The 12958-nt window shown below is 38.2% G+C and overlaps 1 protein-coding gene across 9 annotated transcripts in view; it reads left to right on the top strand.

Annotated features, from left to right (window-relative positions):
- The window catches only part of MLLT10 (MLLT10 histone lysine methyltransferase DOT1L cofactor), a 289716-nt gene that overhangs the window by 214466 nt on the left and 62292 nt on the right, over positions 1 to 12958 (top strand). For all 9 annotated transcript variants that reach the window (XM_066384587.1, XM_066384586.1, XM_066384583.1 and 6 more), the window contains 2 exons: positions 132 to 176; positions 1026 to 1058. In XM_066384587.1, coding sequence (XP_066240684.1) covers positions 132 to 176; positions 1026 to 1058 — 78 coding nt within the window. The remainder of the gene's footprint in view (positions 1 to 131; positions 177 to 1025; positions 1059 to 12958) is intronic.

The following is a 12958-nucleotide window of genomic DNA, read 5'->3' as shown; positions in this document are numbered from 1 at the left end:
TCCCAGTTTTGTTTGTGCTTCTCAAGTAGACTTTTAGGTGATGTTTTTCTATTTTTCTGGTCTGTTTCTTTTTCTACTCCAGAATCACTGGCAACTTCTTTGCTGATTTCATTTTTCCTCCCTCCCAACAGAAATTTCCATGCAGTATCGGCATGATGGAGCTTGTCCAACAACTAGTAAGTTGTCAAACTGGGTTGGTAACCCAGGCTTGTGACTCCTACTCTATTGCTTTTTCTAGTATATTATGCCACCTCTGAACTTGTAAATATTAGTATTTCAAAATGCAGTTTGTTTTTAATTGAATAGATTTTTTTCTCATACAAAAATATCTTAAGTTACTGCTTTGTCCTTTGTTCAGGATACATATTAACAGTCAAATTGTCAACAAATTTTGTTTACTGTTTGGCCCTTTTATATAGTACTTTCGTTGCAGAATTGTGACTTCTTTCACCAATAAAGTAATATATTCAGTATTTTGGTTTCCTTTAATCTTTATGCTAATAAAACTTTTTAATATATGTATCTTGGCATTAGATATCTTTCTTGCTTAGACTGCTATATTTGTTGAGACTATTATACTGAATTCCAGAATATGAGAATATTTGATTGGGTTAGATGATAAAAATGAGGGTTTTCTTGATAAGTATTGTTGAGTGTGACCAAAGGTGGATTTACCTATGCAGAATTATATCTAGGTACTCATTTTTTGCAAGAAGGACTTTACATCGTTAAACTATTGAGCATTTTTCTCAAAGTAATTTTGCACATGTATTTATTATTAAGGAAATTTGTCATTATAATACATCAGACATTTAAATTTAGTAGGTAGTATATTGACAAATACAATATGTATAACTTGATATCATGTAAAAAATGAGCTGAGCTTGCAGTTTTTAATGATCCAAGCAATGATACATGGTAGATTTACTGAGGTTTTATCATACTGATTCAGTCTATGCCTATGTATTTCTTTTGTGTGTTTGAGAATGATCTTAACCTGAAGTCCTTTTTTCCTTACTTAAAAGCTTTCTCAGAGTTGCTGAATGCAATACACAATGGTAAGTTTTATTAGAATCTTCTCTGGTGGTTTATTTATCACAAAGGTTGCTGTTTATAGAGAATCCGATTGACAGATTGCATGTTCTGTTGATGGGTTGAAATCCAGCTATGCAGTGAGTCAGTGGTTCAGCACCTAGTGAAAACTGTGGTCTGCCTCCAGGAGGATGATAGGTTCATATATGGTAGTTCATCCTCTTTGTGAGGCAGAATGTAACAGCGTTGTACTAAGTTTATGAAAGTCTTTTCTATTTTTTTAGTTCTTTTGAGTTCTCTCCTGCCAGCACAATTAATAATTGGTACCTGCCTTAGGAATTTACTACTTCTTCCACAACTTGAAATGAAATTTTTATTTTTAGGATTTCAAATTAATGTATAGAATACTTTTTAAATTTACCTCTAATTTCCATATAATGATTAAAAGGAAGATAGTTTTTTAAATTGTGTCTAATTTGGACCCGGTTTTTATTTCTTTCTTTTTTAAGCGAGAGAGAAAGAGAGCAAAAGAGAAGGACAGACAGGGACAGACAGACAGGAAAGGAGAGAGATAAGAAGCATCAACTCATAGTTGTGGCACCTTAGATATTCATTGATTGCTTTCTCATATGTGCCTTGACCGGGAACTCCAGCCGAGCCAGTGACCCCTTGTTCAAGCCAACGACTTTGGGTTTCAAGCTAGTGACCTTTGGGCTCAAGTCAATAACTATGGGGTCATATCTTGATCCTACGTTCAAGCCTGTGACCCCACTCTCAAGCTGGCAAGCCGGCATTCAAGCCTGTGACCTCGTTTTCAAACCTGGATCCTAATCATATCAGGTTGACGCTCTATTCACTATGCCATCGCCGGTCAGGCTTAACTGACATAACTCTTATTTGTTCAAGACTGTTTATATGATTCCAAACAAATTGCCAGCATATCTTTATTAACCTTATGAACTCTTGCATATTTTCCTAATGTAGTTTAATTTACAGTCAATTTGCATTGTGTTGTATTATATGTCAGGTGTTTGCAAATCTACAGTCATTACGAGAATAATGGCATGATTAGCAGGCAAGATACACATCATGATTTGAAGGTGAGGGTGGTTGGAGCATGATTTATAAGTCATCATTTAATAACACATACTTTTATTTATAACTCTTGCTTTCCTATATAACCTGGCACTGCAGAGTCTTAGATAATGAATACTCCACATAAAAAGGAACTCTTGAACATTAGGTTTTTAGAGGAAAAGGGATTGGAAGCATTCTTGAGAATAAACCAAACATGTTACCCATTCTTTGGTAGGAAACTATAAAAAAATTAAGTGGTTAAACTTTTTTTTTCAGTTTGCATTGATAAATTTATTTAATTTTGCATAAATTATGCAAGTTTGCATAGATAAATTTCTTTAATTTTGGAATATTAGAATTTGAGGGAATGCTGAAAGTTTGAAAAGAGTATATACTTGGGGTAAAAAGAAAATAGTATCATGGGGAGCAATTGTCAGTGCACTGCCACATAATTTTTTTGCCCTTATTAACTATATATTAATGGGACATTTGTCATGGTTCTCTGTATGGATGAATGATATTAATGTCATGAGATTAATTTCTTTAAAATTTTTAGTTTTACAAGATTGTGTTTGAGAGCATACTTTAAATGTCAGATAGCTGTATAATGAATGTTAGTTACATAAAGAAATGAAATAAGTAATGGACTTATATTTTTTCTTATTTGTTTTATAACAAAGTCTGTACCCCCTTTATTCATTTCACCTTCCCCTCACTTGCCCCCAAAGCAGCCAACAATCTGTTCTCCATATCCATGAGCTCATTTCTTTTTAAGATTCATCATATAAGTGAGAGCATATGGTTTTTATTTTTTTCTTTCTGATATATCTTACTTAGCATTAAGCCCTAGGGTACAATATTGTCACAAATGGCAAGATTTAGTTCTTTTTTGTGGCTGAATAATAATATTTCAGGGCGTGTGTGTTTTCTTTATCCATTTATCCATCAGTGGACATTAAGATTGTTTTCATGTCTTGGCTATTGTAAATAATACTGTAGTGAACATAGGGGTGGATCTCAGTATCCACAGGGGATTGGTTCCAGGACCACCCCCCATCCCTCACTGAGGACACCAGAATCTGTGGATGTTCAGGTTTCTTATGTAAAATGCATAGTATTTATACATAACCTAAGACGTCCTTTCATATACATTAAATACCATATTTCCCCATGTATAAGACTCTCCCATGTATAAGATGCATCTTAATTTTGGGACCTGAAATTTGAAAAAAGAAATGTATTACATAAAGTTATTGAGCTCAAGTTTTATTCATCATAAAATTTATACAACTTCTTATCACCGTCAAAATTTGTAAAAAAAAATCTGCAACCACTGTATAAGATGCACCCAGTTTCTAGACCCCAAATTTTTTGGAAAAGAGTGTGTCTTTTACATAGGGAAATACACTAATCTCTTATAATACTTAATAAAATTTAAATGATATCTTTATAATTGTATTGTTTAGGGAATAAGAAGAAGAAGAAAGTTTGTATATGTTTAACAGCAACATAACATTTTTACCGCAATATTTTTAACGTGTAGTTTGGTCAGATCTGCAGGTGTTGAACCCATGGATATGGAGGATCAGCAGTATCTTTTCAAATTAGTGTTTTTGTTAAAATGCCCAGAAGTAGAATTTCTAGATCATACAAGTAGTTCTAATATTTTGAGGAACCTCCAAACTGGTTTTCATGGTGATTGCACGAGGTTTCCTTTCTCTAGACTCTCACGAACACATTATATTCCTTCTGTTTTTCTTATTAGCTGTTTTAACAGATGTGAGATGATTATCTCAGTGTGATTTTGATTAGCATTTATTTCTCTAATGATTAATGATGTTGAGCATCTTTTCATGTACTTATTGACCTTCTGAATGTCTTCTTTGGAGAATGTCTCTGCATCTTCATTATTTTAATTGGATGTTTGGGGTTATTTTTATTTTTGCTCTTTATATATTTTGGGTATTATTCCCTTATCCTTATTAGGTATATGATTTACAATTATTTTCTTCTGTTTAGTATGTTGCCTTTTCATTTTGTTGATAGTTTTCTCTGCTGTACATAAACTTTTTAGTTTGGTATAGTCCCAGTTGTTTATTTTTTGCTTGATATCAGAACTAAAAAAATTATTGCCATGAGCAATGCCAGGGAGTTTACTGCCTGTGTTTTCTTCTAGCACTTTTATTGTTTCAGGTTTTACATTCATGTCTTTAATACATTTTGAGTTAATTTTTGTGTGCAGTATAAGACAGTGGTTCAGTTTCCTTCATTACGTGTGGTTCTAGCACCATTTATTGAACAGGCTACTCTTTCCCCATTGTATATTTTCTTGGCTTCTTTGTTGTAAATCAATTGACTGTATATGTGTGAGTTTATTTCTGGGCTCTCTATTCTCTTCTACTGATCCTGTTTTAAGGACAATATTATACTGCTTTGATGATTATAGTTATGTGGTAAAGTTTGAAATCAGGGAGTGTGATGCCTCAGCTTTGTTCTTCTTTCTCAAGATTACTTTGATCATTTGGGGTTTTTTGAGGTTCTATACCAGGGGTCGGGAACCTTTTTGGCTGACAGAGCCATGAATGCCACATATTTTAAAATGTAATTATGTGAGAGCCATACAACGAACTGTGTATGTTATGCATTATCCAATAAAAATTTGGTGATGTCCTGGAGGACAGCTGTGATTGGCTCCAGCCACCCGCAACCATGAACATGAGTGGTAGGAAATGAATGGATTGTAATACATGGGAATGTTTTATATCTTTAACATTATTATTTTTTTTATTAAAGATTTGTCTGCGAGCCAGATGCAGCCATCAAAACAGCCACATCTGGCTCGCAAGCCATAGGTTCCCGACCCCTGTTCTATACAAATTTCAGGACTGCTTGTTTTATTTCTGTGAAAAATGTCTTTGGACTTTTGATAGGGATTGCATTGAATGTGTATAGTACTTTGGGTAGTATAGACATTCTAATAATATTAATTATTTTCAATTCCTGAGCATGGTCCACCTTTGCATTTATTTGTGTATCTTCCAATTTCTTTCATTAATGTCTAATAGTTTTCAGTGTACAGATGTTTCACTTCCTTGGTTAAATTTATTTTTAGGCATTTTATTATTATTATTATTTTTTAATATTTTATTTTTAACTTTATTCAGGTGTTTTTTTTTTTTAGAGAGATAGAGAGAGAGAGAGAGAGAGAGAGAGAGAGAGAGGGAGGAAGAGAGAGAAGGGAGAAGAGCAGAAAGCATCAACTCCCATATGTGCCTTGGCCAGGTAAGCCCAGGGTTTTGAACCGGCGACCTCAGCGTTCCCAGGTCGACACTCTATCCACTGCGCCACCACAGGTCAGGCCATTTTATTATTTTTGATGCAGTTGTAAATAGAATTGTTTTCCAGATTTCTCTTTCTGATGATTTATTATTAGTGTATAAAATCACACAGATGTTTGAATACTGATTTTACATCCTGCACCTTTACTGCATTTATTAGTTCTAACAGTTTTTTGGTGAAGTATTTAGGTTTTCCATATATAATACCATGTCATCTGCAAATAGTGACATCTTTCCCTTTTTTTTCCTTTCAGTTTTACTTCTTTCTAATTTGGATACCTTTTATTTTCTTGCCTAATCGCTCTGGAGATATATATATCTCCAGATATATATATATATATTATTATAATATATTTTAGTGAGAGAGAGAGGAGAGAGAGAGAGAAAGGGACAGGCAGGAGGGGAGAGAGATCAGAAACATCAACTCATAGTTAGTTGTGTCACTTGAGTTGTTCACTAATTGCTTTCTCATATGTGCCTTGACTGAGGGCTCCAGCTGAGCCAGTGACCCCTTGCTCAAGGCAGTGACGTTTGGGCTCAAGCCAGCAACCATGGGGTCATGTTGATGATCCCACGCTCAAGCTGTTGACTCGGTTCTTAAGCTGGATGAGCCGGCACTCAGCCGGTGACCTCCGGATTTCGAACCTATGTCCTCAGCATCCCTGGCTGACACTCTGTCCACTGTGCCACTGCCTAGTTGGGCTGGACTTGTAGTTTTTTTTTGTTTGTTGGTGTGTTTTTTTTATATTTTTCTGAAGTTGGAAACGAGGAAGCAGTCAGACAGACTCCCACAAGCGCCCGACTGGGACACACATAGCATGCCCACCAGGGGGCGATGCTTTGCCCATCTGCGGCATCGCTCCGTTGTAACCAGAGCCATTCCAGCACCTGAGGTAGAGGCCACAGAGCCATCCTCAGCGCCTGGGCAAACCTTGCTCCAATGGAGCCCTGGTTGCGGGAGGGGAAGAGAGAGACAGAGAGGAAGGAGAGGAGGAGGAGGGGTGGAGAAGCAGATGGGCGCTTCTCCTGTGTGCCCTGGCCGGGAATCGAACCCGGGACTCCTGCACGCCAGGCCGATGCTCTACCACTGAGCCAACTGGCCAGGGCCTGGACTTGTAGTTTTAATTGCAAAAACAAGCGTAGCATTGGCATTCCGTGAAGTGAAATTTAGCCTATGGAAGATTGAGAAGAGAGATGCTTGGACTTAGTTGGAGAATCTCTGTTTATGTTTTCTCTCCTTTTTTCCCCCAAGTGTTAGCTTTTTTAAAATTTTGTGTTAAAATACACATAACATAAAATTTATCATTTTAACTTATTTTTACAAATTATAAGAAAACTTTTATTTAGAAAGTTGCAGAGGTAGTAGAAGTGCACCAGCTGGGCTGCCTGGGCTCAGGAAACAAGTCACAGAGGCAGAAGAAGGCTGTTCGAGTTTAGGAGAGAGAAAGGCAAAGGTGACACACCTTGAGGGGAAGGAGAGGGGAAGGGGAAGGTGCAGGCATGCTCCTAGAGGGAGAGCCTGTTTTTGATTGTGTAGTTCAATAGTGTTAAATATATTCATATTGTTCACAACTTTTCATCTTATAAAACAAACTCACTAAATAACAGCTCCTATTTCATTGTCCCTTAGCCCCTGGCAACCACCATTCTACTTTCTGTTTATATGAACTTGACTTCCAGCTACTTCATGTCAGTAGAATCATACAGTATTTGTCTTTTTGTGACTGGCTTGTTTCACTTTGCATAACGTCCTCGAGGTTTATCTGTGATAGCTTGTGTTAGAATTTTCTTCCTTTTTATGGATGAAGAATAGTTCATTGTATGTATTTGCCATCATTTTATCTACTTATCTGTTGAGGAATATTTGGGTTGCTTTTACCTTTTGGCTATTGTGAATAAACTACTTTAAATATGAATGTGCAGATATCTTTTGGAGTCTACATTTTACCCAGAAGTACAGTTGCTGCATCATATGGTAGTTCTATTTTTAATCTTTCAGAAAGTACCATTTGCCATAGTGGCTGTACCATTTACATTGCCACCAACAGTACACAAGGCTTTCAGTTTCTCCATATCCTTGCCAACATTTATTATATTTTGATAGTAAAGAATTTAATGAGTGTGAGGTGTTGAACGTTAGCTTCTAAATTTTTTTTATTACGTTGGAATGAAAAGCTTGATATTTGTCAGTGGTGGGGGGAAGGGAAAAGAATTTACATTTCATCTTACTCTGTTTGTTTTCTGTGGTTGCCGTAACAAATGATCACAAACTTAAAACAACACAAGTTTATTTTCTTATAGTAATATAAGTTAGAAGTTTGACATGGACCTCACTGGGTTAAAATCAAGGTTTCCAGATGTTGTTCCTTTTGTAACTGTTCTAGGTGTGAATTGGTTTCTTTACATTTCCTGTTTCTAGAGACTGATGACTTTCCAAAGTTTATGAGGACTCTGAGGACTAGTTTAGGCCCACCCAGGCATCCAGGATAATCTCTCCATGTCAAAGTCCTTGATTAAATACTTTATTCCTTTTTGCCTTATAAGGTCCCATTCATAGGTTCTGGGCGTTAGGCATGGATATGTTTCGTGTGGGGATGGAGGAGCATTAATCTGCCTACTGTATTTGCTTACAACTATTCTAACTGTTCTACTTCAGGAAGGTTTTGCTTAACATTCAGGACTAGGTTTTATTAATAAAAATATTGAATGAATAATATTGGCTGTAGCACCTTTTTGGTTACCTCTTCTCCCTTAAATTACTACTGACCATTTCTTGTTACTGATTCCAAAAAATAGGTTTTTAACTTGATTTTGTTGCCGTGAATGTGGTGGCCACTTTATCTTGAAGCTCTGTATATTCCACTACCACATTTTCCTTCCTTCCTTTTCCTTTTTTTTTTTTTTTTGTGATGACAGTGACAGAGAGACAGAGAGATGGACAGATAGGGACAGACAGACAGGAAGAGAGATGAGAAGCATCAATTCTTTGTTGTGGTACTTCAGTTGTTCATCAATTGCTTTCTCGTATGTGCCTTGACCAGGGGGCTACAGTAGACCAAGTGACCCCTTGCTCAAGCCAGCGACCTATGAAATATTTCAAAAGTACAGAGAGTAATACAGACATCATGAATTCATTACAGATTTTACACCTGTTCATATTTTGCCATGTGTTTATAGATTTTTTTCTGAGTCTTAGATGAAATATTTGATACATTAAAAGCACCCCTGGCCAGATAGCTCCGTTGGTTAGCATCATCCTGATGCACAGAGGTTGCCATTTGATCCCTGATCAGAGCACATACAGATGATGCACATACAGAGCAGATTGATGTTCCTGTTTCTCTCTCATTTCCTCTCTCTAAAATCAGTAAAACAAACATTTTTTAAAAAAGCACACTGTGTTACATAGCACACACCAATCAAAAGAACACTGAGGAACGTACCACCGATTTGAGAAATAAAATACTACCAGCACTGCTGAAGCCAGCACATGCGCTTCACCATTGCCTTTCCCAGACGAGCCATTCTGGATTCTATGTTTATTATTCCTTTGCTTTTATTTGTTTTGCATGTATATATATATAAAATCTCATTCTCTTATCTCATTTTTATATTACCCTCCTCCTTTTTTTTTCTCATTTTTAAATTAAAATTTATTTTGTTCATCACTATTTATTCCCTTTGTCTCCATCTCTCTTCCTTTTCTTGAATATGATTCTTGCTCTACTTATTCACTATCTCATTCTCATTTTGCCTTCCCTCTTTTTTTTTTATTTTATTTTTATTTTTTTTATTTTTCTGAAGCTGGAAACGGGGAGAGACAGTCAGACAGACTCCCGCATGCGCCCGACCGGGATCCACCCGGCACGCCCACCAGGGGTGACGCTCTGCCCACCAGGGGACGATGACCAGAGCCACTCTAGCGCCTGGGGCAGAGGCCAAGGAGCCATTCCCAGCACTCGGGCCATCTTTGCTCCAATGGAGCCTCGGCTGTGGGAGGGGAAGAGAGAGACCGAGAGGAAGGAAGGGGGGGGGTGGAGAAGCAAATGGGCGCTTCTCCTATGTGCCCTGGCCGGGAATCGAACCCGGGTCCCCCACACACCAGGCCAATGCTCTACCGCTGAGCCAACCGGCCAGGGCCTTGCCCCCATTTTTTTAATGCAATAAAAATTTATATAACAATTTACCATTTTATACATATAAAGGTGTACAATTTAGAGGTTTTTATGGTATATTCCCAGTGCTGTGCAGCTGTCACCATTAACTAATTTCAGAACATTTTTATCAACCCAAAAAAGAAATTACATAATCCCGTTTCTCCTTCTCATCCCCCACAATCCCCTGGCAACCACTAATCCAGAGATTTTGAAACTTTTTCATCTCATCGTACACATAAACTGATTACTGAAATTCTGCACCACACCAAAAACTATATTATATATAGTTTTGCTGATCTGGCCAAAAAAAAAGGGTGTAATTTTGATTCATTCACACAGGACAACTGTTGTGTTGGCTTTGTCTTTTGTGTATGTGTGTATTTTTTTATTTATTTGATAGAGGGAAAGAAAAGGAGATGGGAAAGGAGAAAGACAGAAGAAACATCAACTTGTTCCACTTAGTTGCGTACCCATTGATTGCTTGTCTCTCATACATTCCTGACTGGGGCTGCAGCTGGTGACCTCAGTGCTCATCCGGGTTGACACTCTATCCACTGCGCCACTGGCTAGGGCCTGTTGTCATTTTTTTAATATCACAGTCTAAGGGCAAAGAGGCCAGTGTCCCAGACTAAATAGTCAGGTATTGCATGTTTCCTTTTTTTTTAACTTTAAAAACTGGATTTTAGAGGGTGGGATGGAAAGAGAGAGAGAAAGAAAGAAACACTGACTTGTTCCATTTATTTATGCATTTATTGATTGATTCTTGTATGTGGCCTGACTGGGTATTAAACTTGCGATATTGGTATACCAGGACGATGCTCTAATGAACTGAGCTCCTCGGCCATGGTAGGTATTGCATCTGTAAATATTTGTTGCAGCATACTAGTGTGCATCTTGTGGCACACCAGTTGAAAATTGCTGCACTAATCTACTTTTTGTCTCTGTGGATTTACCTATTTGAGACATTTCCCATACAGGGAATCATATAATATATGGCCTTTTATGTCTGATTTCCTTTGCTTAGCATAACATTTTCCATGTTTAAGTATAAGGTTTATCTATGTTGTATCACGTATCAATACTTTATTCTTTTTTAATGACTGAATAATATACATTGTATGAATATGGCACATTTGTTTGTCCATTTATCAGTTGATGGACATTTTGGTTTTCACTTGGTTGGTATGAATGATGCTGCTGTGAACATTCATGGAGAAGTATTTGTGTGCACATATGTTTTTGTTTTGGGTATATAATTAGGAGTAGAATTGTTGGGTCATAGGGTAACTCTATATTTAACTTTCTAAGGAACTGCCAAACTCTTTTCCACAGAGGTCGCACTATTTTTTATGTAGCCATTAGCAATGTATATGGGTATAAGGTTTCCAACTTCTCCACATCCTTACCAATACTTGTTATTTTCTGTTTTTTTTTTATTTTTTATTTATTTATATATTTTTAAATTTTTCTGAGGTTGGAAATGACAGTCAGACTCCCACATGCACCAGACCGGGATCCACCTGGCATGCCCACCAGGGGGCGTTGCTCTGCCACAATCAGAGCCATTCTAGCGCCTGAGGCAGAGGCCACAGAGCCATCCTCAGCGCCTGGGCAAACTTTGCTCCAGTGCAGCCTTGGCTGCGGGAGGGGAAGAGAGAGACAGAGAGGAAGGAGAGGGAGAGGAGTGGAGAAGCAGATGGGCGCTTCTCCTGTGTGCCCTGGCTGGGAATTGAACCGGGACTCCCGCACGCCAGGTCGACGCTCTACCACTGAGCCAACCAGCCAGGGCCTATTTTCTATTTTTTAAAATCATATCCTCCCCCTATCTGCTTCTCCCTTAAATCATATCCATCCAAGAGGTACCTCATTGTGGTTTTGCTTTGCATATACCTAGTGATTAATGATATTACTGTCTTTTCATGCTTTAGTAGCCATTTCTGTATATCTTCTTTAGAAATATAGATTTTTTTTTCAGTTTTTGTAGTTTGTGTGTTTCTAAGAATTTGCCCATTTTGTCTGCTTTTTAAATTTTTTGGCCTACAATAGTTTATAGTATTCTTTTCATAATTCTTTTTTTTTTTTTTTTTTTTTGGCGGAGGGGCGCGGGGGCCTCCCACGTATTCTATACCTTTCCTGTCTCTTCACTGTGCCAGACTAGAGTCAAGCTCAACAAGGTCTTCTTTCCCCACTGATTCCGCCAAGCCCGTTCCCTTGGCTGTGGTTTCGATGGATAGTAGGTAGGGGCAGTGGAAATCTCGTTCATCCATTCATGCGCGTCACTAATTAGATGATGAGGCATTTGGCTATGTTAAGAGAGTCATAGTTACTCCCGCCGTTTACCCGCGCTTCATTGAATTTCTTCACTTTGACATTCAAAGCACTGGGCAGAAATCACATCGTGTCAACACCCGCCACGGGCCTTTGCGACATAATTCTTTTTATTTTATTAAGGTGATAGATTCCCTTTTGTTTTCTGATTTTAGTAATTTGAGTCTTTATCAGTCTAGGTGAAGATTTGTCAATTGTATCTCTTCTTAAAAAAATTTTTTTTTAATTTTAGTGAGAGAGGAAGAGGGGGAGAGAGAGAGAGAGAGGAACATCAGTACTGTACATGCCCTGACTGGGATCGAACCAGCAATCTTTGTGCTTCAGGACAATGCTCTAACTGATCGAGCTATCCAGACGGCAGTTTTGTTCATCTTTTATTTTTATTTTGTATTTTTTTAATGAGCGAGACAGAGACAGACAGGGAGAGAGATGAGAAGCATCAACTCGTGGTTACATCACTTTAGTTGTTCATTAATTGCTTTCTCATACATGCCTTAACCAAGGGGGTTCCAGCCGAGGCAGTGACCCTTCAAACCAGCAACCTTGGGCTTTAAGCCAGTGACCTTTGGGCTTCAAGCCAGCAACCATGGGATCATGTCTATGATCCCACACTCAAGCTGGCAACCCTGCACTCACGCTGATGACCCTACGCTCAAACTGGTGAGCCCATGCTTAAGCTGAATGAGCCTGCAGTCAAGCCCACAACCCCAGTGTTTGTTTGGGGTTTTTTTGTGGCAGAGACAGAGCAGAGGCAGAGACAGAGAGAGTCAGAGAGAGGGACAGACAGGCAGGCAGGAAGGGAGAGAGATGAGAAACATCAATTCTTTGTTGCGGCTCCTTAGTTGTTCATTGGTTGCTTTCTCATATGTGCCTTGACGGGGGGCGGGGGGCTACAGCAGACCAAGTGACCCCTTGCTCGAGCCAGCGACCTTGGGCTAAAGCTGGTGAGCCTTGCTCAAACCAGATGAGCCCATGCTCAAGCTGGCAACCTTGGTTTCTTAAACCTGGGTCCTCCACCTCCCAGTC

This window comes from Saccopteryx leptura, chromosome 5 (assembly GCF_036850995.1).
Source record: "Saccopteryx leptura isolate mSacLep1 chromosome 5, mSacLep1_pri_phased_curated, whole genome shotgun sequence".
Classification (NCBI taxonomy): Eukaryota; Metazoa; Chordata; class Mammalia; order Chiroptera; family Emballonuridae; genus Saccopteryx; species Saccopteryx leptura.
This window is presented reverse-complemented; position numbering and strand designations above follow the sequence as displayed.